This window comes from Nicotiana tabacum, chromosome 22, assembly GCF_000715075.1.
Source record: "Nicotiana tabacum cultivar K326 chromosome 22, ASM71507v2, whole genome shotgun sequence".
Classification (NCBI taxonomy): Eukaryota; Viridiplantae; Streptophyta; class Magnoliopsida; order Solanales; family Solanaceae; genus Nicotiana; species Nicotiana tabacum.
In genome coordinates, this window is record NC_134101.1 from 181938779 (window position 1) to 181964335 (window position 25557).

Below are 25557 nucleotides of genomic sequence, written 5' to 3' on the forward strand. Positions count from 1 at the left end.
CACGTCTGCTCACGCGTTTATAGCCAATCTTATATTTGTGATTTTTTACAAATTGAGCAGGACTTTTTGTTATGTACCATCAATGAAGAATTTTTACACTATGAATGCAATTTTACTGGATAGAGCAGGTTGTTATTCTATTTTATAAGTTACTCTATTTATGTGAAATTACCTGTTCTTGTAGGTCAACATAACATGATGGTGCACAAAAGTTATATGTATTGTCAGTGAACTTATAAAACAATATGAGATATATAGATTAGTTGCAAGCAAAACCACCACAATTGTCCTACAAGGGTGTCTCTTTTGTTAATGATCTTACATCGGCTAATTATCTAATGGATGCCTTGAGTTGTCCCCCTTTTTGCTCTTTATAACTTTTACTAGTGGTTCCTTGGCTTTTGCCCTTTTGGCCAAAAGGGATTGAAGCTGGAAATCACTAAGCAAGTACGTTGTCAGGTGTGTCACTCCACCACAAGGGTTTCTGGTTCTTTCAGTACATTGTTGAAAAATGAAGATTTGATCAACTTAGGAATTCGAAACAACTTAAGAAAAAAACATAATTCTTTAATCAACTCTTATAAACTAGAAGTAATTAGTTCTTAAATGCTCGACATTAGTGCCTTGTCACGTTTATGGGAAGCAAGAGAGAAACCTGCAGTGTTTGATTGGAGTAACTCCCAGTATGTAGACAATATGTATTTCAGTTTATGCTCTCAGAGTAAGTAGCACGGTCGTCAATGGACAATGTTGTAATGATATTCAGAGTCAATCAATGATAATATGAAACTTTGTGGTTCCTTCTCTCCAGCATCATAGTTGATTCTTGTCAGAAATTCAAAATCTATAAACCCAAATGCCTACCTGATCCGAGATTTTATGTTACAAAAGCAGAAACTACGATGTCATGAACAGTAAGAATAATTAGATAGAGAAAAAATGAAAACCTGAGACAGAAAAGTGTCTCTCTATGTCATTGGGTTCCTTGGCATTAATATACATGTCCCTTCCTCACAATCAAGTATCTTTACATTGCTCGCTTTAATCCACTGGTGTTTCTTTGTATAACTAAACATGCTCGTCTCACTCTGACACCTTCCTAAGTGCTGTAATTGACTTTGTAGTCCTTGAGGATGTGGTATAGTCACCATACATGTCTTCAGAGAGCATTGAATCTTCATTAGCTCTCCATCTTTGCAGGGCTTGAGGAAGGCTCATATTGAAGTCAATATTGAAACTATCATCTCCATTAGATGCAGTTGGAGTCCATTGCTCTACCAGAGGAGCTAAGACGCTTACTGCGTGTCCCATATCTGGTCTCTGAGATGGTTCCCTAGCAGCACAATGTCCTGCTAGCTCTACTACTTTGCAGATGCTTTGATAAGTTTCCTCGTCTGGATCCACGGATGGGTCTAGAATGTATCGAATGTTCTCTTTGTTCATTACCATCCTTCTAAACCAAGGGACTAAATGACTTCTGTCTTCGGGCAGGTTCTCATCTAGTGCTTTTCTGCCAGTGATCATCTCCATCAACATCACTCCAAATGCAAAGACATCAATTTTTGTAGTCACTCTTCCAGTGGCTAGTTTCAACAGAAAAAAGATAATATCAGAAACTAATTGTGGATAATTAGCACGTGTAAACTCAACATGTATCAAGAACATAAATAATCATATTCCTAATCAAACATGAATATCCAAAATACTTAGCTTGTTTTATTAGGGATAGTTAAGCTAGTCGTTGCGTAGTTCCTTTGTTTGATCTGTGTGTGTTAGTGGTTTAAATTGAACTAATTCATGCAATAGTAAAGGAGTGTTGTACATACAAGCATACTCCGGTGCAAGGTACCCAAAAGTTCCTGCTAGCTTCGTCTCGACGGAGTACTTCCCATCAGGTGCATTTTTAACCAATCCAAAATCGGCGACCTTAGCCCTCATGTCATCCCCAAGAAGTACATTAGAAGGCTTTAGATCTCTATGTATGAAACTCTGTTGTGCCAAACCATGCAGATACTCGACCCCTCTGGCCACGTCTAGTGCTATTATTAATCTTTGCTTCCAAGTGAGAGGTGGAAATCCCAAATGTTCATGATCAAACAAGTGCTGGCCTAATGTCCCTTGTGGCATGTACTCATAAACTAAAAGCCTCTCATATCCATTGACGCAGAACCCATGAAGTGCAACTAAGTGTCTGTGCCTAACCTTTGTGAGTACTTCAATTTCAGCTTTGAATTCGTTCAGCCCCTTGTTACTAGCTATAGAAGCTTCCATCCTCTTCACAGCAATCTCTGTCCCATCATGGAGTTTACCTTTGTAAACAATCCCAAAACCGCCACGTCCCAATATATTTTCTTCGTTGAAATTGTCTGTCGCCTCTCGCAGAAGTTCCACTGGGATGGTTACATTCCCACCATCATATATATAGATTTCACTATTTGCAGCACTACTTTGACTGGCCGTGCTTGGAATAGCACCATAACCATTCACATTTTTAGGGGAATTGTTCTTCAGTTTTTGCTCCTTGCCTGTCTTAACTTTACTCAATTTTGAATTCCCATTACGCTTGTATTTATATATCACCAAGCACAAAACTATGATTAAGATGATAGCAGCAATAACAATAGCAACAATCACCCACGTAGAAGCTTTATGTGCACCTATTGTTGGAGAAGACGGATCATCTGTCCCACCAGGCGAACTAGGACTTCCGGGTGGAGAACTTGGTGGCAAATCTTTCCCCATAAATGGATTACCAGATGTTTTCACTATGACATCGGGACGAAATTTTGGTATCTTCCCAGAAATATTGTTGTTTGAAACATCGACAAGCTGCAGCTCTGGTAAACTGGTGAGGCTAGCTGGAATAGGACCAATGAGATTATTATCACTCATGACCAATTGTTTCAAAGCAGTGAGATTAGCAGCAGCAGGAGATATTGTACCAACCCAATTCTGTTTAGCAAAATTGATTACAATCACACTGCCCTTAGGATCACATGTAACAAAGTCCCAACCTTTACAAGGATTATTACCTGCCCATGACTCAGCCACTCTCATGGGATAACCCACAGCTCCAGCAACCTCAAGCAACACAGTTACCTGTGGATCACATGGTCCTGGACTAGGATTACAGAAATGGTTCATATTCCCAAGATTCACTTGAACACCTGTTTTAAAAACTGGCATTGGGCCCATAAATATGTTATTTTGCAACGACACGTTCGCTAGCTTAGGAAGGGAAGTTAAAGAAGCAGGAATCACCCCGGTCAAGGTATTATCGCGAAGTTGAAGATCGACCAAATTAATACAAAGAGAAAGATCAGGAATTGGGCCCGAAAACTTATTAACATGGATCCAAACCTGAGTCAACTGTTCCATTGAACCAAGAACATCAATCCTACCTGAAAGCCCATTCTTTTGATTATTAAGCACCAAGTTTTTAATCCCAGACTTAGCAAAAGACGACGGCAAAAACCCCGTTATGTTATTATAAGAAAGCCTCACATTCTCCAAACTAGGGAACGACCCAAAAATATCTGGAATTTGACCCATGATATTAGCATTAGACGCTGAAAAATCAGCCAAGGATGATGAGTCCGTTAAACTATCAGGGATCGTCCACGGAGGAAGACTGGGATTTTCATCAATGCAAAAATGTTCTAAACTTGTTAACCCTTTAAGGAAATTAGAAGGAACGGACGTAAAATTATTGTTATCAAGGTGAACTTCTTGAAGAGAAGAAAGGTCTGATAAAGGAGGCAACGAACCATAAAGACGGTTCCTTTGGAGATTAAGGGATTGAAGATTAGAAAGTTGGTTAAGATCTGGTGGTAATTCACCGGCAACAGATTTTGATATGAGGCTAATTGAAGAAACTCTGCCTGAAGAGTCACATGAAACGCCAGGCCATTTACATACGTCGGGACCTGACCAGCCGGTAGGAGTTGGCGTAAGAGATTTAGCCAATTTAGCCATGACGGCAGAATCGCCGGCGGAACCATCATCGGCGGAGGCAGTGATGGCTATGAGGAGGTAGCAGAGGAGGATTATTTCGAAGAATTTGTACTTTTTTTTGCCCATTGTGGCTACCTTTCTCTGTCACCTCATTGTTCCGATGATTAGGGTTTGTGAGAGAGGAGGAGAAAGAGGAGAGAAGGGTTTGGCTTTGTGTTGAATGCTTGAATTAAGGAAGGAAAGCAGAGAATGTATGGCATGGCGAGAGAGCTCGTTTATGGCAAGTTACCAAAACTTCCATAATTGCTTTTGGTAAAAGGAAGGCCAAATAAATATTTTTGAATCTCCCACGCGTAAAATGAAACGACGCAGTATTGAATCCCTTATTCGATCTCTTTGGGATTTTCTCGCCTTTATTTAACTTTTGTTCTATTTAATTAAATTTTACGAGATGAAATTGATGGAGTATCATATGATCCAGTTTTATGAGTCTTTACAAAAACAACAACAACAACAACATACCCAGTATTATCCTACACTATAGGGTCTGGGAAGGTAGTGTATACGCATATCTCTGTTTTAAAAGGCAGAATTGAGACTCGTCCGGGACTCGCCCCGGGGCGGAGTACTCGTAAAACGCCCCTGGGCTTATGTGTGAGGCTTAATTCCGCGAGACTTACGCCTCAGCCATCGGGGCTTACGCTTCGGACACGCCCAACGCCCAACGTACTGGGCTCGCCTAATAGAACTTTATGCAATTGTATGTAATTAACCTTGTAAATCCTCAAATTTTCTTAATAAATCGTTGACTATTCAAAATTACTTTTTTCTTAATCATAAATCATTAAGTTGAGAGTATTTTATGTCATAATTAAAATAAAAATTATTACACACTATCCACTAAGACTACTATGATAGTTAATTTTAAATAAATCTTTCATTTTAAAAAGTATTTACTTATTAACTTTTGTTACGTCTTTACTATATAATATGATCCATAATTTTTTTATAATTATCTTTATCATGTTTACGAGATACAATACTTATTAATTTAATAGCTCAGTATTAGCTAGTAACTATTTACAAATAATTAGTTAGCATGGTAACATATGGTGAATTATGTGTCACTTTATTAACTTGTTGAAACTTAAAAATAATTGATGCTAGAGAATCATATTTAAATTGTGAATTATGTTTTTATATAAATTCTCTTTCAAATAGAAAGCATATTAAATAAAAGGAGTATTTTAAGAAAAATATAAAATTATAATATCGTCCTTAAGAGATACATATAAGATTTCATATCGAATACATTACTTTTGATGTTTGAGTTGCTAATTTGCATGTTATGATATATGTCATACTTTTCGCATTATTCATATTTGAATTATAATTTATAAATATTTTAAATAGATTATTTGTTATAATTTTGTGATTTTAATGTAATTTTTATAATTATTTTTTATTTTATACTTTCTTAAAATTCTTGAAATTAGTAAAATTTAAAGATATGTGGGACTTACGCCCCATGTCTCAAGACTTACGCCTCGCCTCGTCAGAGGTAAAACGCCTCGCCTCGCGCCCCCGCCTTTTAAAACATTGACGCATATCTTACCCCTAACTTGTGAGGGTAGAGAGGTTGTTTCCAATAGACCCTCGGTTCAGGAAAACATAAGCACCACATTAATGAAAATATAGACAAGAAGGGACAGTACCAAAAAGTCATATAAAAGCAAAATAAAAACAAAAAGATAGTAAGGTTATCAACAATGAAGGAAACAACGGTTAGTCATAAAAACCTACTACCAACAGAAAGTGAGACTGTGTGGCAATACTACCGTTATCATGAACACTCTAGACTACCTACTCTACTACACTAATCCTCGACCTCCATACATTCCTAAGATTTGTCATGTCTTGCCTAATCACCTCTTCTCACATCTTCTTTGGCCTATCTCTACCTCTCTATAGGCCCTCTAATGTCAACTTCTCACACATCCTCACCGGGGTGTATGTGCTCCTGCTCCTCACGTGACCAAACCACCTAAGCCATGCTTCACACATCTTGTCCCCAATAGGGGTCACACCCACCTTGTCGCGAATAATATCATTTCTGATCCTATCTAACCTGGTGTGTCTGCACATCCATTTCAACATTCTCATATCTACTACCTTCATCTTCTAGACATTAGCGATCTTGACTGGCCAACACTCAGCCCCATACAACATCGTTGGTCTAATCACCACTTTGTAGAACTTACCCTTAAGTTTCGGTGGCACCTTCTTGTCACACAAAATACCGAAAGTGAGTCTCCATTTCATCTATCCCGCCCCAATACGATGTGTGACATCTTCATCAATCTCCCCATACCCTGAATAATAGACCCAAGGTACTTAAAACTTACTCTCCTAGGGATGACCTGCGAGTCCAGCCTCACCCCCTCCTCCCTTCCTTGAGTCTCGCCATTGAACTTACACTTCAAGTATTCTGTCTTGGCCCCAGGGTCTGTCTCTATACCTCTAATTGCGTGTTGACACCGTCTCACGTCTCGTCAGTCAGTACAATATCATCTGCAAATAGCATGCACCACGACACCTCCCTTGGATGTGGCGCGTCAGTACATCCATCGTTAGAGTCTTTACAAACTTATTTTTAATTTTACGATTTTATCTCTTTTTACACATGAAGAATTTATTTTTACATGTACAAAATCTAAAAAAAAAAAAATTGTAAATGCCCGTGAAAAAGCTCATTTCCTCTAACGGGGATCAAAGTTAAATATAGGACATGAAGGGACATTGGGTGAAGTTTTTTGGATGTCATTTTCCCTAATTAATTGGGCCCTTTATTGATGACAGGGACGACATTGTACTGTTGGTCCGCGCGGATTTCATGATCAATGACGTGGAAAATAATGATTGGTTCCGTGGTTCTTTTATTACGTTGGAGATCCGCGGTGGCTATTGTGGATCTGCCTTTATATTTAGCGGAAGGAAAGTAAGAACAAGAGGAGATTCGCAGTGTGAAGAAACAGAATCGACAATGAAATTCAGCCGCGCATTCAATGCCGCTTCAGTTCTCTTTGTTCTTCTTCTTATTACCATAGGTAATCTCTTTGAAGATTATACGACACGCTATTGATTTTTGTATCAGATCTGTTAATGCGATATTCAACGTGCTAAAATTCTTTTCTTCTCTTTTGAGCTAAAAATCAAATATTAAGTCAATAGGAATACTGTCAAATACGGTCTAAGTTTCGATTTGTATTTTCCAGTTACGGCTAAGAAGTCCGGTGATGTTACGGAATTGCAGATCGGTGTGAAGGTAAAACTTTTGGCATTTCTATTCTTCGATTCGTGGTACTTATAACTGATTAAAGAATGAACTGCGTTTTGTTTATATAGTATTAAGTTTCGTTTGTTTGAACTTCTTCAATTAAAGAACTCTCGATGATAATTGGACTATTGTATTTCAAGTTTCTAATATTTTCAATTTCTGAAGAGAGAAGCTCGCGTTGGAGGATACTAGAATCAGGCATAGTTTTAGGTTGCAGGTATTTAATTTAATTAAAAATTTAAAAGGAGCATAGTCTTAGGTTGCACACGTCATTTCGTACCCCATTCTGCTTTAGACTAATGATTTGAGAATTGAGTCATATTTGCTCTATACTGTTAGCTTTAGCGGAATTGTATAGAGCGATTCCGCACACAGAGAGATGGGGGGAGGGGGTCTGTTTCTTTAATTGCTTCGAGTGAATCCCCTCACCAAGTTTGAATATACATTAACTGTATACTCACACACCTGAGTGGATAGAGAGCATGAAAAGCTAGTATCTTTTGGTGGTTCATACCTATGACTAATAGTGTATTTGGCAGAGAACAATTGGTGAACAAGAGAAAAATAGATAAGCATTCTTTCGTTCTGTTACACGTCTCTTACATTCCATATTCGTCCGTCATTTAAATATATTTTGTCATGCTATGGGACTTATATCTATGTTTTTGTCCCTCACGGAGCATTGCATGTATTAGTGATCCAGTTTGCAGTAAAGTAACTGTGTTGCTGTGTCCGTGAAATTGTGACCTACTTCTCCTTGAATGAAGTATGCATAAATTAATCAAATCCAGTGCCACAGCTACCTGGAGAAAAACATTGATTATTGTTACTCTCATGGGATCTCACTAACTATTTGTTCTCAAATGTTTCACTATTATGATGTTATTAATAAATACTCTCTGCATTTATAGAGTCGTCACTCTTTTATGTTTCTCAATCTTGATTGTAATGCTTGTAAATTGTGCACAAGTTCCTCCATTTGGTGATTCCATAGTCTAAACGCTAACCTATTGTTTTCTTGGTATGTTGCAGTTCAAGCCAAAATCTTGCGAACTTAAGGCTCACAAGGGTGATAGAGTCTCAGTACACTACAGTGTGAGTAGAAGTGCTTCTCTACTTAACTATTTAAAAGCTCCTAATTGTGGATGGAAGGAAAGTTACCCACTAAGAATGAGGTGTTTCTAATTTATTGCAATCCCTAATGGTAGATTAGCAAATTATTGTGTTTACTCCTTTAAGCAATACTTACTTAGCTTTATCCAAAAACAATGGCAATCCTTAAATTGATTACTGGGTTTCTGTCAATTATGTTGGAGAATTATATTCATGCGTATGGGTAGAAAATGAGAATGGGGTCGTGAGGTGAAAGATTTCACTTGATTATTCAGATTTTTTTACACAGTCCTTTTCTTTCCTTAGGACCAACTCAATCTCTGCAAAAAGTTCCATCTCTTTCCTCAGTTATTAAGCTTCATTTTCCTTTCCTTGTTTCTAAAGTTGCTTTCTTCTTCTTTTTTTCTCTAAAGAAAGCTTTGGAGGCAGGTCAATCATTTACACAAAATAAATCTATTTGATAACATGCACATTTCAGCATTGGATCAAAACCACAATTTCTTTTATAAAAAATGAAAGCCTATAAATGCGTGGATCAGAAACATAATGATTGAAGGGGAAAAGGGGGGTTGGGGTCTAGAAGAGGAGGTGTGCTTGAAGAAGCTCGGTCCTGTGGCATTTCTCTTTCAGATTCCTTTTAATTTCAATAGCGAACTAACTTAGGGGCACTTGAATGATCAAAAGAAAGTTAAAACTTTTATCTTGATTGAACCATCCTCTCTCACTTGTCTTCATCTTGTTCCTGCTTGTTTGGTTCTGTTTCAACTTATGGCTTTGATAGCTTAGTTCCTCTCAAATTAACTGTATGTATATGGGAAAGGCATTCCATGTCTTACAAAACTCACAAGGAACTTGGAGTAACGAATACATGCCAATCAGGAACTATGAAGGAAATGTCATGTGACAAAGGAAGGACGGCAGCATTATCATTGGCATATGTGATAAACATACGGGAAAGGATTGGGGAGGGAGGGTCAGTGGTTGAAATTAGGCAATCCAGTGGCAATATTTTGCTGACTTCATCCATATTTAACGGGCATATTTATATTTAACGGGTATAGAGATAATGTGAGGAGGAGGAGCACAGACGCACCGGTGAAGAGGTGTGAGAGGTTGACCTTGGGGGGCTTACGGAGAGATAGAGGTAGGCCAAAGAAGAGGTGGAGAGAGGTGATTAGGCAAGACATGGCGCAACTTCAGCTGACCGAAGACATAACTCTTGGTAGGAAGATATGGAGGTCGAGGATTAGGGTAGTAGAGTAGGTATTCTAGAGTGTTCATAACAGTAGTATTGGCACTCAGTCTCGCTTTCTGTTGGTAGTAGGTTCTTATGACTAACCGTTGTTTTCTCATTGTTGATCACCTTACTTTCTTGTTGTTTTTATTTTACTTTTATATGGATTTTTGGTACTGTCCTTCTTGTCTATATTTTCATTAATGTGGTGCTTATGCTTTTCTGAGCCGAGGGTCTATTGGAAACAGCCTCTCTATCCTCACAAGCTAGGGGTAAGGTCAAGGTAGGGGTAAGGTTTGTGTACACGCTACCCTCCCGAGACCTCACGGTGTGGGATATTACTGAGTGTGTTGTTGTTGTTGTTGAACTAAAGGTAATGTCCAAGTGATTTACCCTATATCTTATTGTGCCTGCAGGGAAAACTTACAGATGGAACTGTATTTGATTCCAGCTATGAGAGGAATGACCCCATTGAGTTTGAGCTTGGAAGTGGTCAAGTGATTAAAGGTTTGTGTTGCGTTCTTCTAATCAATACCCACTGTACATTATTTCTAATCCTTTGGAACTATGGCCCATGTGAAATAATTACACTGGTGCATTTTCTGTTTTTCTTTTTCTTCTTTGTTGGTTTCCCTCAATGATAACTGGCAGCGGTTGTGGGAGGCATATTAGGGACTAGAATCTCAGGGAAAAGTCAATGAGTTCTTGACAATGATAAGCGCTAATATTCGCACACAGTAAATGGGTGTGTAGTGGTGACAAAATAAAAGATGGCTTATTGTTTTTGTCTCTTGCTTTTCAAGATTTAGTTCTTTTTTACTTTGTGGGAGCTTATGAATATACCTTGGACTGTATAACTTTTTCCTTTGATATGTCAAAAAATCTTTCATTTATAATACACCAAAGTGAAAGTTGGCTTAACAAAAGAATTCTCTCTTACACCAAAGTGAAAGTTGGAAAAAGAATAGCCTGGTTGTTACTTAGCTAGAGAAGAAAAAGAAAAAACAGCTTGAGATGTAAATAAAATCTGACAAACTGAAACCATAAAATTGTAAAGTGTGTGTCTCTTCAAATGTCTATCGAAAACTGCCTCTCTATCCCGGTAGGAGTAAGGTCTGTGTACATATTACCCTCCCCAGACCCACTTGTGGGATTTTACTGGGTTGTTATTGTTGTTGTTGTTGGTTTGTTGTTGTTGTTTTGTTGTTGTGCGTCTCTTCAAAGAAATGAGCCCTTTTGGGCCTTTGGCTCCACATGGAGTATGGGAACCTTTTTTTTATGTCCGTTCCTTCAAGGTAACACATCTAATCCTCATGAAGTAAAGTAGTCTATAGTACGAATTCATATAAGCTAGAATTATGTTTCCCTATTCTGAATTTCCTTTTATTAATCATTAAATATAATACTCTGGCAGTCTACAGTGTCTCTTTTAAGGACATAGACAAATATAGATTTTTACTGGAGATATATAGAATATTACTACTTTTTATGAAAATCACATTATGTGAATGATGGTAAGCTGTCCTTAAAGAGTTAGTTAACAAAAGAACAGAACAAGCCATTTGATAATGAATGTCGCCATGCAGGTTGGGATCAAGGACTTCTTGGAATGTGTGTCGGAGAGAAGCGAAAGTTGAAGATCCCCGCTAAACTTGGTTATGGTGAGAGTGGATCTCCACCAAAGATCCCAGGTAACATCGGTTCTTCTTTAGTAACTTAAATTTTGCTTAATGCATTAGCTAACCCTACAGACCACAAGCTTTAAGCATTATCCTTTGGTACACTGGTCAACTATTTTCCGGTGTTTATTTCTAATTATGAACAAATGGTTTTAATAGTCTGCGCTTCAGTAGCTGTAAATGTACTATCCTAAGTGGCATTTCTTCTGTTCCATCTAATAAGGTTTTTCATTTGTTTTTGAGTTTTTGGAGAAGTTGCAATAGGATTTTGCAAACATTTCTTGCAATTGTTTTTAGTTTTCAAAAAGTGTTGTTTGGTGACATTCAATTTTCCAGCTTGGAGGTCTCTTTTCTTCTTCTTCAAAAACTTGGAAATAAACAAAAATTCGAAAAAATGTTCCAGAGTTTTGCCAAATATTGTAAAAGTCTCGCCCAGAATGAACTGTCTTTGCTGGCGTTGTTTTTGATTTATATGTGATTTGCCACAGTAGCAAAACATCGTAAAGGTTTTTCTTCAAAGTAATTTTGGGTCCGCTGTCTGGATTAATAACTGAATTCACCTCCATGATTCCTCTATATATAGAGAGAGACAGTGGGGGTGGGGGGTGGGGCAGTAGGCTGTATTCGGCATGCGGGTTTAATGCTGCTTAAGAACATATGATGCAACATCTATCCGTTATCCAGAATGTAACTTTATTTTACTTCTTGCTTGAATTTTGTACTCTCCCTTGTTATGTGTATTTTTCCTTTAGTTAGGCTAGAGTCGTATCTCAATATTTTCTTATCTGTTCAAACTTATAGGTGGTGCTACACTTGTCTTCGACACTGAACTGGTTGCTGTGAATGGAAAGAAATCAGCAGCTGATAGTGAACTGTGACTTAACGATGTCTCTACACTCTTCATTAGCTTAAGTATGGAGGCGACTTCTACGAATCTACTTTTAGGTTATCTAATAGTTGTATTTGCTTCTTTTTGATAATTTAGATACTAAAGTATTGGCTGCTGGCAAAATGACGCCTCACGTGTGTTTCCTTTTGTCACTAGTTTTTTCCTCTGCTAAAGTTAAGTGGATGGACGATGAGCTCCCAAGATGGTTTTGCCATCATTACTTTTAAATTCTGGTACATTGATAGTTTTTTTCTTTGTCTTTTCTACCTCAAAAGTATATGATAGTGGATACCAAGAGTATGTCTACGTAACAATCGCGGAGCTTTAAAGTACTTAACTAAAAATCTTGTCAAATTCCACGAGCATGTCGATGACTTCCAATGTGTAGTAGCCTTCACCACATTTCCAATCCCAACGCGGCAACACCCCCAAAATTACCAACAATGAATATAAGGTCATCCCTATTCGAATTTGGGGCACATATTTTCTTCTTGAGAGAATATCAACTAGATAAGTACCTGACCATTGTCTGACAATGTGCTCCGTCAAGTGGTTCAAAAACAATGTCCAAGTCTCTTGATTTTCATTGGCACAAATAGCAATTGCAAGGGGAAATATGCTTCCATTTGCATCTACTGCAACGGCGATCAACGACTCCGCTCAAGCTTCCATTCAACAATCTCGGGGTTAAAGTGTTGCAAAGCAGCCATGTACCTGAGTAGAGCGGCAAATGTCTTATCCCAATTACTATAAACAATCTCAAACGTACTTTTACGCCCGAGAAATGCCTTTCTTTTGGTAATGGTACAACCATATATCTGGTGGACAGATGTTATACACTCTTTAATCTTGTACCTTATGGACGATTCAATGTGTGGAATTGAAATCAAGTCAACATTCAAGTTAAAATGATCCCATTGAATATGTCCAAGTCACAAGTGTGGGTGCCAATGTATTTCCCCACAATCCACATATTTGTTTTCAACTTTCTGGCACGCAACATCCATCAACCTTGAAACCATCTACGACAAATAACCCTTATATACTTTCGGGGAGATGACTCATAAACTTCGATCTCACGACACTCTTTTATGCTGTATATTTGCACCGACCTGCTAAGGCGTGTTTTATCAGCAAAAAGCATATTCTTTGAAAACACAGTTGGTCTAGATTCATCCCACATTGATGTCTGAATGTCATCAAGATCATTTTGTGAGGGCGTCCACATCCGGCATACTGGATAACTGATCAAGGTAGGGAATCACCCTTGAATGAAAGGGACATGGGACTTGTACACTCTGGGTCTAATGGGAGGTAGAGTCTGCATAGATAGAGCATGCTCATTGGTGGCATCATGCTCCCTCGGCAAATTAGGTTGCTCATTCTCATCGGCAAAGTGCGTTTCATCATCATCGTCGCCCTCATCAGGGAAGGGTGTATCATCTCCAGACTCACCAGTATTGTTGTCATAATCACTATTATCTTCTTGACTCTGTGCATTTACCAGATCCTGATTAAATATGTCTTCGGGCAATTGAGTAAGGACATGACCTTCAAGTTGCTCGTTTTCACAGCACGACCAATAAAGTAATGAGTTTCTCAAATTCATCCCAACATTAAATATTAACTTTATCTCTTAACTTACAATTCATAATCTGTTGATATCCCGTGATGCACATTATCGAGTTACTGATGATTCTCGGATGGACCTCCATGATCCAAAACACCAAAATTGGGCATATTCCAATTGTTTGTTGGTTCATAATATTACACCCTATGTTTTTGTACGTGGAAGTACGCCATAAGTAAATTGATGTAAGCTCGGAAATGAGATGGTACATTCCGCATTTTCATACGTTAAAGTTTCGTCGTAAGTTCGGGAATGAGATTTATTTTGGGATTATAAGTATTACACTATTTCAAATAAGTGATAAGTAAATTTGTGAAGGTTAAAGGGTAAACGAATCAAAGAAAATGAATTTCGTTGAAGGTTGTCAATTTGGGATAAAATACTACCCGAGCTAAAATACCCGGTATTTATGGACTAGTACCATACAAGGTACCTCATGACCATGATAGTAAGATATATAAAGTGTGTTGAAAGTGAGTAGTATTTTAAGTAATTTGAGATAATTATTAATTATGTGGATAATTGATTAATTATGGGGATAATTGTGATATTAAGTAGAATTAAGTGGATAAGAATCTTTTTAGGGCTACCACATGGCATTAAGTCAAGTTCCAAGGTGGCACCAATATAAATAATGAGTCATAAGACCTAAAATGTCTTGTCTACACGTAAGACTCATTGGATAAGTACCTTAGTTGGGTCTCTTTATTAGTAATATAACTTGGAGAATAAGAAGGAAGTCATGGCATTCTTACCACTTTATAACTTAGACCAGCAACGTTGGTGATTAAGGGGTTTAATGGTTATTCATCATTGCAAGTGTTATTTTTCGATGGAGTTAATATTAGTCGAATAAGAAATAACATGCTATGATATCAAGAATATCATATGGTTTTTCCTCTAATTCGATCTGCCATTATGTGTTGCCGCAATTGACGCGTGTTAGAGAGATTGTCAAGAGAATCGGCTCAGGTATGTTAAGGCTATCCCTTCTTTTCTTTTGCCATGATCCACACGAGCAAACGAAATGAGCAAATGCATCAACTCCAATAAATGACTCTATTCATAGAAGTACTAGAGATGCCTATGTTCTTGATTCCCCATGTGTCCTATTATTTTATCATTTGTTCATGAGTCTTAGAAAATACGTAAGTTGATAAAGTTTACTTCATGATATTAATCAAAGGCATAATGATCTTATGACGTTCCGAGAGATTTTATTGATGTACTTCTCATGCATTACATTCATTTATACATGTACATTGACCCACGACCAGATGACATTATATACGCGTATATATGTATGTATATGGGATATGGAAAAATGTTACGTCGTTATATATGCACCACCACCTGATCAGCTGATATACGTTGATAATTTTGCCAACAGTGGCCGAGATGATATGATGGGATGTCCTCAGAGGCTTGATGATGTTATGAATCATGTACCTATGCACGACATGATATTTATATGCATATGCATGATACTATAAGTGTTTCATGATTTACAGAGTTATTCAGACTTACAAGTTAAGTCATTTACTCCATATTTCATCCATGTCTTTTATATACTTATTTATGTGCCTTACATACTCGGTACCTTATTCGTACTGATGTCCTTTTGTTGGAAATGTTGCATTCATGCCTACAGGTATAGACGATCAGTTTGACGAGCCCTCATAGTAGACGAGGTTAGCATTCAGCGAAAGATCGGTAAGACTCCACCTCTTTCGGAGTGCAGCCGAGTCTATGAGCCATCATGTCAGAAATTTGCTACATACTTATAGGTAGGTCGGTACCCTATCCTATTTGATGTCAAATACTCTTAGAGACTTTGTAGACAGAGGTTCATTTTGGACAGTATGTCAAAGGCCGTGACGGCCCATATGTATTCATGTTTTAAGAAAAATGGTTCATTGATATAGTACTTTCCCACTTATAGTTATACATTACAAGTCGTGGCCATGCTGGCCTAGTTACTAATGATAGTACGATAAGAAAGATATGTTACGTTGGTACTCGGTTGAGTAACGCATCGGGTGCCCGTCGTGACCCTTCGGTTTGGGTCGTGACACATAACTTGTAAAATTCATATCTGGCCGGTAACCCCTTTAGAATATATGAGTGTTAGTACGAATATGATATATATAAAAAATACTAAGACAAAGGAAAATTGAAATTTACCACTCGGTGTGTGAATTATGTAAACTTGAGAGAAATTATGTCCCCGCAACTTATTCGTCCGTGGAGATATGTTTAGATCTGGCCAAACTCTTTCAAACGGAACCTGTTCAGATAAAACTGCTCCAAAAATACCACCCGATGATTGAGGGTTATCCTTATTTTAAGGAGCCTTAATATTGCAAACGTCTTCAGACTTGACATACATGTTCAACATTTTTATCACAGGAAGTTCCCGATGTTCATCCGGAATCCTCAAAAAATCTTTCAGAGTTTCATTGTCTTTGAAGTTAAACTCAACATAACAAGCAACCTCTTGCTGAATAAGAGAATATGGATATCTTCTGGTTACTTTAATATTAACCGAACATTTCTTCACACTCATTTTTTTATATAACAACGATACCAATCTATCGTACTCTAATGTAAGTGACAACTTAACAACACACTGTTGAGAACAACTATAGTGTATTGAGTTATTCTCCACGACAACCTCCTCTCCCCCCATATAACGCAACCTTAATTTTTCACTCTCCAGACATTATGGCAAAATGTGGAAAAAGTTAAGTAAACAAATATTTTGGAATGAGTAAAAGAAAAGTAAAAGGATGCAGAAGACCGAATTTTTGAAGAAAGAATGAAACTCCTTAAATAAGCAAAAAACATGTGGAGGGTACAATAATTGGAGGGTATAGAGCATTAATTAAACGCGTTATATATAGCACAGTAAACCTATGCGCTATATTCATCAATTATTGTGGGTCAGTCAATTAAGAAGTATAACACATGAATGACATGCGTTATACCTTAACGACATGCACTATACATAAAATGGTCGCAACTTATTTTTTTCACATATTTTTGTATTTTGAGTCCAAAAAAGCCACTTTGGTTCTGGACTCGAAATGAAACTTACATTGTGGTCAGTAACCTAAAGAATTTCATCTTTCGGTTAACCCAGTAACTAGTTCACTAACATGTCCTATTTTACAAAGCAACTCCATTTATGATACTTGAAAGGGCAAGTAGTCAACACTGTGGACCCTACTTCAAAGGACTGCCGTTAGATTTAGATCAAAGCTAACCCCTTATTTTTCGTCAAAATTCGAGATTCTAGAAGCGTCATTTGCGATTGGTGTCTCAAACTCAATCTACTAAAAAACCTTATTGGAAGTCTCTAGAACCTAAAGCCTATTGCACACTCTCTCCATTACGCCATTAATTTAAGACCCATTCCTCCACGCCTTCACTGAGCAACGTCAATCATTCGAGATTCACTGCTTTATTGAGTTCAATAGCATTTGTTTCGAATGGATGAGGGTTTTGATATTCCGGCGATGGATGAGGACATGGATCTGCCGGATGAAAGTCCGATAATGAAAGTCGGCGAAGAGAAGGAGATCGGTAAAGAAGGTTTGAAGAAGAAGCTTGTTAAGGAAGGTGAAAAATGGGACACTCCTGAACCTGGAGATGAAGTCGAAGGTAAGTTAATCTTAGCCTTACTAAAAAAAATTGTTTACGATGCTAACTAATCTCAATTTGTTTTTTTTGTGCTGATATTTGTGATTTCAATTAATTCTCAGTTCATTATACTGGGACTCTGCTTGATGGGACCAAGTTCGATTCCAGTCGTGATAGGGGGACTCCTTTCAAGTTTACTCTCGGTCAAGGTTGGAAAAACTTCCTCTACCTTTTTAACATTCATTGCTTTCTTTCTCGTAGACGAAGGTCTTTTATAGAATATTTGTAGTAAATCGACATTGTTAATGAAATTTATTTCCGTGTTAATATGTTTGCTTCTGCTTGAATGAAAATCAATGAGTTAAAACATTTATTGAATATTTTATCGAAGTCCTCTAGTATTAAGAAATATGACGTTGTGTTAGTGCTGGACTTCCTTGCAAGCTAACCTTGTACCAAGCCATCAAGAGGGCCTGATTTGTCTATTCCGTCCAATGTTATGAAGAGCCTTCCTGTTGTCCCCTCAATGTGAGGGGATATCCCATGCGCTTGGTCTAAATGTGTGCTTCAAATAATGATGCGAAGGGATATCCCATGCGCTTGGTCTAAATAATGGTGTGAGGGGATATCCCATGCGCTTGGTTTAAATGTGTGCTTCAAATAATGATGCGAATAGGATCACTATAACTTGAGTATGTGGGTATCATTATTGCATATTGGAGATACAAATTAATTATCTTAATTGCAAGTTAATCATTATATTACCAAATTCACATATGTTTAGTATTCTTCCTAATGTTGTGATGGTGCGCTTCACTTCAAAGAATTGCTTTTTGCTTCGCGACCAATGGACCTTGTGAATTTCTTGAGCTTTTCACTTTTAAATATACTGATACCGTCAGTTTGTTTTTCTCATTGATGTGCAAGGAGCTTGCACTAAGACCATATAATTACGGAGCCTTATGATACTATATGATTCGGAAGTTGTTCATGAGAATCTGAAATAGTTATACAGCAGCATGTATATTGATGTTTACTGCATATGCACGCATATACAATATATCTGTGAGAGATTGAGAGTTGATATTCACACTCACATATGCATGTGTGTACATGTGTTTCCATGCATGTGTGTATTCGGAAAAGAATATGTACAGTTGGATTTGTGAGTAAGTTATTCATGATTTTGAATTTGGTTTCCTTCATAAGTTTACTAGTTACTGGAGATTATTGATTAATAAAAGCCCTATTAAAACCAAGAAGTTATGACTTTTTCTTTATGAGGAACTGTCATGTATCGACATATCTCTGTTTTGTGAATCAAGATGTGTGATATATTGTTGCATGTTTTGCTGATGCTGCCGTTCTTTCCTCATAGGACAAGTAATTAAGGGATGGGATCAAGGTATTAAGACAATGAAAAAGGGTGAAAATGCCATTTTCACCATTCCTCCAGAGCTGGCTTATGGGGAGTCTGGTTCTCCTCCGACTATCCCTCCAAATGCCACTCTCCAATTCGATGTTGAACTGCTATCATGGGTGAGTGTAAAGGACATCTGCAAGGATGGTGGTATCTTCAAGAAGATCCTTACCGAGGGAGAGAAATGGGAAAACCCCAAGGATCTTGACGAAGTTCTAGGTATCTATTGTTTTTTAGTTTCATCAGAGGTCTGAGTGTATTTATGTACTGGAGCATTGAGTGAGCATTTCCTTTGATCTTTTTATTCAGTCAAGTATGAAGCTCGGCTTGAAGATGGCTCATTGATTGGAAAATCAGATGGAGTGGAGTTTGCTGTTCAGGAAGGTAACCCCTTGATTTCATAGTAGCACCTTGTTTGCAAGGTTTATAGATGCACTATCGTGCACTAACACTCTTATTGGGACAGGACACTTCTGCCCGGCTATTGCAAAGGCTGTGAAAACTATGAAGAAAGGAGAAAAAGTCCAGTTGACTGTGAAGCCACAATGTAAGTGGTTCTTCTAAGAAACATTCTTGTATGTAGTTAAAGCTGTGTCAATAACATGTCTAATTTGTTTTCTGCAGATGGCTTTGGGGAGAAAGGTAAACCTGCCTCTACTGATGGAGGAGCTGTCCCACCTAATGCTACTCTGCAAATTAACTTGGAGTTAGTCTCATGGAAGACTGTCTCAAGTGTCACTGATGATAAGAAAGTTATAAAGAAGATCTTGAAAGAAGGGGAAGGATATGAAAAACCCAATGAAGGAGCTGTGGTTAAATGTTAGTTACTCAGGACTAACTATTGTGTTGCAGACATCTGAATTTTTAATTTAAATACACGATAATGTGACTATTCCTTTGAATTGGCCTCCTGTAGTGAAATTGATTGGCAAGCTGCAAGATGGCACAGTCTTTTTAAAGAAGGGCCACGATGGAGAAAATGAAGATGACCTTTTCGAGTTTAAGACAGATGAAGGTATGCATCCTGACTACTTCATTGTCATTATAATTTGGTGTTTTTCTTGGTTGTCTGTAATTCCTTATTTGATTGCACTCACTGCTGATCTGCCATGAACAGAACAAGTTATCGATGGGCTAGATAGAGCTGTCATGTCAATGAAGAAGGGTGAAGTGGCACTTCTTATAATTGCGGCCGAGTATGCCTTCGGTTCATCTGAATCAAAGCAAGACTTGGGTATTGTTCCTCCCAATTCAACTGTGTATTATGAGGTTGAGCTTGTTTCGTTTGTGAAGGTATGTCATATGACATAATTTTTCATATAATAACTCTTTTCTGCCAGCCACTGATTGTATTTTCATATCTTTAATGTGGCCTGTAGGAAAAGGAATCATGGGATATGAATACCCCGGAGAAAATTGAGGCTGCCGGAAAAAAGAAAGAGGAAGGAAATGCGCTGTTTAAGGCTGGTAAATATGCAAGAGCATCAAAGAGATACGAAAAGGTATGCAAGTCATACGGTGCTCCTACTTAGTAAAGAATTAATTGCTGGGTTCTGATCCAGTTTTGCCTAACAGCAAAATTTTAAATAAAATGCAGGCTGCTAAATTTATTGAATATGATACTAACTTTAGCGAGGAGGAAAAGAAACAGTCAAAAGCTTTGAAGATCACTTGTAACTTAAATAACGCAGCTTGCAAGTTGAAACTGAAAGATTACAAGCAGGCGGAGAAGCTGTGTACCAAGGTTCCATTAGATTCAGAATACCCCTTCTGGCTTTTTCATTTTCGTTGACCCCGCTTTACCTTTTTAATGATCTGTGTCTTTAGGTGTTGGAGACCGAGAGTACAAATGTTAAAGCTCTTTACCGGAGAGCTCAAGCATATATTAACATGGTGGATTTTGATCTGGCTGAATTTGACATTAAAAAAGCTCTTGAGATTGATCCTGCAAACAGGTATAGTATTGTTTCTGCTGTACTTGGTGTCCAAATCTATTGCATTTCTTTCATGGTGTTGAAGGTTGTACCTTTTTTATGATGACAAGGGACGTGAAACTTGAATACAAAGCTCTGAAGGAGAAAGTTAAGGAATACAATAAGAAGGATGCGAAATTCTATGGGAACATATTTGCCAAGTTAAATAAGTTGGATGTCAACTCAAATGTAAGTTTCAAGCTTTGTGATCTTTAGAGTCTATGCAGCTCCATCATGTTTGGTGACCAGTTCATGATGCGCTTCTCTTTTTGCAGAATTCTGCTTCCAAGGAACCACAACCGATGAGCATAGATAGCAAGGCATGACTGTTATAAGCAGACCAGTATGATTTTTATGGCATCTTTTGTGTAGGGAATGCTAGTGAGTGCTGGATCTCTGATGCGGGAGAATCACACTGGGTTTATGGAATTAGTTTTTAGCTATGAAAAAATTTAATCTCTTGTATGGAATGTAGCAGATTTTATTCGCTAAGAACTAGGAATTCGGAATTGCTGAGCTCGCCTAATATTGTCGAAATCATGGCAATTCTTCTACTTGCATGGGTTTTAAAGTTTGATGATAGTGTCAAAGCTACCTGATCTACATCTTCCTTTTAGACTTAAATGTGTTGCTATCTTGATGGACCCTATAACACTGTTGTGATATACTACGACAAAGTTTTAAAAGCCTGCCATCCCAATAGAACACCACACTGCATATTCAACCCATTGGGAGGTCGCAATTGAAGTCATACTTTTCTTGAAAACTTGAGGGATAAAGTAAAACTTGTCATTCGTTTCTTTTGGAGAGAAACAGAATGTGACACTCCATGAGTGAACTAACAGCGACCAACAAATCAATTCTCTATACAAATTATTTCGAGGGCAACTAACAATCAGTCAGTACACTATATAGAAACTATTTCGATCAAGCAAGGCAACCAATGATATCAGATTAAGTAGAATTCAGCTAGAATCCTATAACTCTACTCTTTCCTCTAGAATGAATGGAACGCTATAGTAACTTTCAAATAGGCACATTAACTATTACTACTGGCGCAAGGGATGACTTAATCAGAGATGGAGAAGAAGATTAGAGTCAAGAAGAAAGGTGAAGACTGAATAAGGTTTGAAGAAGTTCATGAGAATTTGCAGAAGAAGGAAGAAAACTGCAGAGACAACTGGGAGTTTTACCAGAATTGGTTATAGTTCATAATGCTGCCTGTCCTGAGTGCCTTCTCTTCTCTCCAGCATGGTATTTCCTTTAACTGAGATTGGTGAAACACTAATACTGACCGTCACTAGTATCTTTGCAATCTTTCCTTTATTCGACTGGTCTCAGGACTCGGATCATGGGTCATGACAACCCCCAACCCATGCAATTGAATATTTTTATAGCCATTCCAATACTATACTATTATGTTGAAGACCATAAGTTTTACAAAATTTCTTGTTTTTAAACTCTGTTCGAGTCAAACTACTCCACATAAATTGAAAAGGTTGGAGTAGAATTGAAGACCCACTAAAACGCCAAGGCCAGAACAACCCAAAGCTTAAATTGGATCATCTGTTCAATTGAAGCAATTCAAAGTTGCATAATATCCAATGTAGCTATGATCCAATTGTTTCAGAAAGTGCAAGATTGAATGGAATTTGATGTGAAAGACCTTGAGATGTGGTTGCTGCAGACTGTAGTAAACCAGTTGCGCAATCTCATAGCAGAGAGCCAGAGACATAGTACTCCATCTCCCTAATTCTAAGCATATACCAACATTATGCTAATGCTAAGCATATACCAACAGTTTGATAATCCTCCTTATGTGTGTTGAGTAAACCAACATTAATCTTATCAGTTAAACAGTAAAGTTAGCAAGGAATACTTTATAAGCGAATTGTACTTTTTGACAGAGTTAACGTAAATTGGAATCAAATACCAGTAGGAAAGATAAGCAGTCAAATTTGAATTGTTGTGGAACTTAAGAACCTCCCTACTTGAAAAGAAAGATAAGCATCAAAGCAGGCATAACATATCTGATCATAGCTAAGCCAACGCTCACTCCAAGCACTCAAAGTCACACTCTTAGGCTTTTCAATCTCTATTCCCACGATTTCCTTCACCAAATATTTGAGCCCAACATTACGAAGATTCTCATTCTCCAACTCCTCTGCCGCCCACCCCCGGAGATCAACCCTGTTCGACACTTGAATCCCATAGTCGTCCCACAGCTTCTGCGCGTCATTATCAATACCAACCCCAACGAATCTGTAGTTTTCGTTCTGGAGGAAGTTGCGGAGTAGGCGGGTGATACTGGGGGCGTGAAGAATTTGGTAAATAAGACAGGTTCTTCCGACACAGAGTTGGAGGGTGGCGACGGGGTTTTGTGAGTAGAAGTTTGGCTCCCACTCGATGTCAAGCCCGACAATCAAGCGGTGGCGACGGGATTCGTTTGCAGCTTCGGTGTTGTTGATCCAAGTGCACACCATACCGGGATCACGAGTGACGACGGTGTTGATTTCGGTGTCGTCCAAATAGACATCGTAAAGTTTGTGACTGTTGAAGGTCAATTCGTAGTCTCTGATCGTCACACTCATGGCGTTCAAAAGCAAGACCTAGACTCTCGTAAAAATGTGTTATAAAAGACGTTTGAAGTGTTAGCACCCTTTATCGTTAACAAAAGGGCCGACTAGTTAATCAGGATTAGGGGTGATTTGGGTCAAATTAGAAATAAAAAAAGTTTGGGGTAAAATTTAAAATATTACAAAATAACAAAACCCATCTTTTAATCTCACTTTTCAAACCTTTCTCTCTCTTCCTTTTTCCAAACCAGACGTTACTACTGTTACACAACGCTTTCCTGATGTTCTTTGAAAGGGCAACGAAAGGCTAAGCAACCGATGTCAGTGCGTTTGCTGTCCGCCAATGAGGTCCCCTCCGCATGCTAGACTAGATTGTCAGTGCCGTGCGGGAAAACCAATGTCACAAGCAATTGCAAAAGCTGAGAGAGAATTGGGTTTTGAATGATGATGATGATTTTATTGATGACTGAAATGCTGATTACAAAAGATGCGGTGTCGAGGGGGAGAGACACCAGTACAGAAAATTGCTTGCTTGAAAATGTTTGATTGTTTGATCCCCCCTAATAATGCTTAAAAAAAATAAACCAACATTACATGACTAGTCCTAATAAAGCTGTAGAAGCACACTGAATGAAAATGATGTAAACTAGCCTATAATTACAATGAAAAGGATTTAGTTTATTACAAGGTAGAGCTAAGTCCGATGGCAGCAACTTTGTCTTCCGGGTCAGGGTCTGCGCGCGCGTTGCTGTGGGCGCGCGTGACACTTGCTGTGTTGGCCTGAGGCTGGGCGCTGGTGCTTGGCATCACGGTCTGTACGCGAGACGCTGCTGGAATGGGCCTGCAGCTGGGCGCTGGCGAGGCATCAGCATCTGTGCGCGCGACATTGTCTGGGCGCGCGGCGCTGTTGTCATTGGCCAGCCCTTGGGCGCTGGCGAGAGGCATCGATGGGGCGACAGAGGCGCATGCGCGCTTGTCACTTGGTGCAGCCAAGACCACAGGGCCGACCATGGCGCTAGGCATTGTGAGGCTTTCTAGGCTGCCATGGGGCGCGACCAAGGGGTCATGGGGCGTGTCTGGAAAGCAGCCCATGACATTCTCCCCCACCTGAGTTGGCACCGTCCTCGGAGCCTTATGATGATGATGATGATGCTTCTGGTGGTTGTTGGATGGGAGGTCTGCGCCCCTCTGTTCTGTGAACTTGCTGTTGTAGCGACGCAATGATTTCATGCGGCTGACATGGAAGACTGGATGGATCTTCCACCAGGATGGAGTTTTCACCTGGTATGTGGACTTCCCCATGCGTTTTTCGATGGGCAGGGGCCCGATGTATTTTTGTTGCAGGCGAGGGTCATGGTTCCTCTCTGCAAACAAGTATCGCTTTGGGATGCATAACATTACTTTTTCCCCTGTTTGATGTTGGGCAAAGCAAAGATTTTGTTCGGTGAATCTTTTTTGCCCGCTCTTGGGCTTTGACGAGATAGTTCTGCACTATCCCCATGTTGCGCTCCCATTCGCTCGAGAAGTTGGCAGCTCGAGGAGATTTCGGCATGGTTGATGCATTCACCGTTTGCGGGAGAAGCGGTTGCTGTCCGGTAACAATTTCAAAAGGGCTTTTGTTTGTATGATGGCTCTTTTGAGAATTGAAACACAGTTGAGCAGCATCCAGGAGCTTCACCCAATGCTTCTGTGATCCAGTTGCAAAGTTGTGGAGATATTCCTCCAGCATGTCATCTAACCGGTCTGTCTGGCCATCCGATGTTGGATGGATGTCTGAGTTGTGACTCAATGTTGACCCAAAACACCTGAAGAGATGGGTCCAAAAGTTGCTAGTGAAGCGTGAGTCGTGCCTACTAACAATGTCTTTGGGCAGGCCCCAATGTTTTGACAATGTGCGAGAAGAAGAATCGAGTTGTATCTTCTGCTGAGATGTTCTGCGGGGCTGCTATGAAGGCTGCATAGTTTGAAAACTGATCTATGACAACCATGATGGATGCAAGATTACCGACTTGGGGCAATCCCGTGATGAATCTGAGGGAAACACTTTCCCATGGTCTCTGAGGGACATGTAATGGCTGTGAGGGTCCTTTCTATGATGAGTGATCCGACT

At 38.8% G+C, this 25557-nt stretch overlaps 4 protein-coding genes across 4 annotated transcripts; 2 read left to right on the forward strand and 2 right to left on the reverse strand.

Annotated features, from left to right (window-relative positions):
• Nucleotides 1–741: 741 nt before the first annotated feature.
• Nucleotides 742–4259, reverse strand: LOC107784778 (receptor-like kinase TMK4). The gene is made up of 2 exons (XM_016605959.2): nucleotides 1827–4259; nucleotides 742–1583 (listed from the first exon to the last, which is right to left on the reverse strand). The coding sequence occupies exons 1-2, from the start codon at nucleotides 4078–4080 to the stop codon at nucleotides 1084–1086; spliced, it is 2754 nt and encodes a 917-aa protein (XP_016461445.1). The 5' UTR covers nucleotides 4081–4259; the 3' UTR covers nucleotides 742–1083.
• Nucleotides 4260–6832: 2573 nt separating this feature from the next.
• On the forward strand, nucleotides 6833–12434 carry LOC107784777 (peptidyl-prolyl cis-trans isomerase FKBP15-1). Its single transcript, XM_016605958.2, has 6 exons — nucleotides 6833–7061; nucleotides 7230–7279; nucleotides 8324–8386; nucleotides 10055–10145; nucleotides 11225–11329; nucleotides 12119–12434. Exons 1-6 carry the CDS (start codon nucleotides 6848–6850, stop codon nucleotides 12193–12195), a joined length of 600 nt encoding a protein of 199 aa, XP_016461444.1. The 5' UTR covers nucleotides 6833–6847; the 3' UTR covers nucleotides 12196–12434.
• Nucleotides 12435–17111: 4677 nt separating this feature from the next.
• On the forward strand, nucleotides 17112–21425 carry LOC107784775 (peptidyl-prolyl cis-trans isomerase FKBP62). The gene is made up of 13 exons (XM_016605956.2): nucleotides 17112–17499; nucleotides 17601–17687; nucleotides 18857–19117; nucleotides 19208–19282; nucleotides 19365–19445; nucleotides 19523–19717; nucleotides 19815–19913; nucleotides 20016–20191; nucleotides 20278–20400; nucleotides 20496–20642; nucleotides 20726–20853; nucleotides 20943–21060; nucleotides 21147–21425. The coding sequence occupies exons 1-13, from the start codon at nucleotides 17328–17330 to the stop codon at nucleotides 21195–21197; spliced, it is 1713 nt and encodes a 570-aa protein (XP_016461442.1). The 5' UTR covers nucleotides 17112–17327; the 3' UTR covers nucleotides 21198–21425.
• Nucleotides 21426–22481: 1056 nt separating this feature from the next.
• Nucleotides 22482–23462, reverse strand: LOC107784776 (3'-5' exonuclease-like). The gene is made up of 2 exons (XM_016605957.2): nucleotides 22863–23462; nucleotides 22482–22559 (listed from the first exon to the last, which is right to left on the reverse strand). Exons 1-2 carry the CDS (start codon nucleotides 23460–23462, stop codon nucleotides 22482–22484), a joined length of 678 nt encoding a protein of 225 aa, XP_016461443.2.
• Nucleotides 23463–25557: the final 2095 nt, after the last annotated feature.

Coding starts and splice junctions, on each gene's coding strand:
- LOC107784778 (XM_016605959.2), bottom strand. CDS start 4,080: ATGGGCAAAAAAAAGTACAAATTCTTCGAAATAATCCTCCTCTGCTAC. Junction 1,584..1,826: donor CCTTGCACCGGAGTATGCTT/GTATGTACAACA, acceptor TGTTGAAACTAG/CCACTGGAAGAGTGACTACA.
- LOC107784777 (XM_016605958.2), top strand. CDS start 6,848: ATGATCAATGACGTGGAAAATAATGATTGGTTCCGTGGTTCTTTTATT. Junction 7,280..8,323: donor AATTGCAGATCGGTGTGAAG/GTAAAACTTTTG, acceptor GGTATGTTGCAG/TTCAAGCCAAAATCTTGCGA. Junction 11,330..12,118: donor ATCTCCACCAAAGATCCCAG/GTAACATCGGTT, acceptor TCAAACTTATAG/GTGGTGCTACACTTGTCTTC.
- LOC107784775 (XM_016605956.2), top strand. CDS start 17,328: ATGGATGAGGGTTTTGATATTCCGGCGATGGATGAGGACATGGATCTG. Junction 19,118..19,207: donor GGATCTTGACGAAGTTCTAG/GTATCTATTGTT, acceptor CTTTTTATTCAG/TCAAGTATGAAGCTCGGCTT. Junction 19,914..20,015: donor CGAGTTTAAGACAGATGAAG/GTATGCATCCTG, acceptor TGCCATGAACAG/AACAAGTTATCGATGGGCTA.
- LOC107784776 (XM_016605957.2), bottom strand. CDS start 23,462: ATGAGTGTGACGATCAGAGACTACGAATTGACCTTCAACAGTCACAAA. Junction 22,560..22,862: donor ATGCTTATCTTTCTTTTCAA/GTAGGGAGGTTC, acceptor GGTTTACTACAG/TCTGCAGCAACCACATCTCA.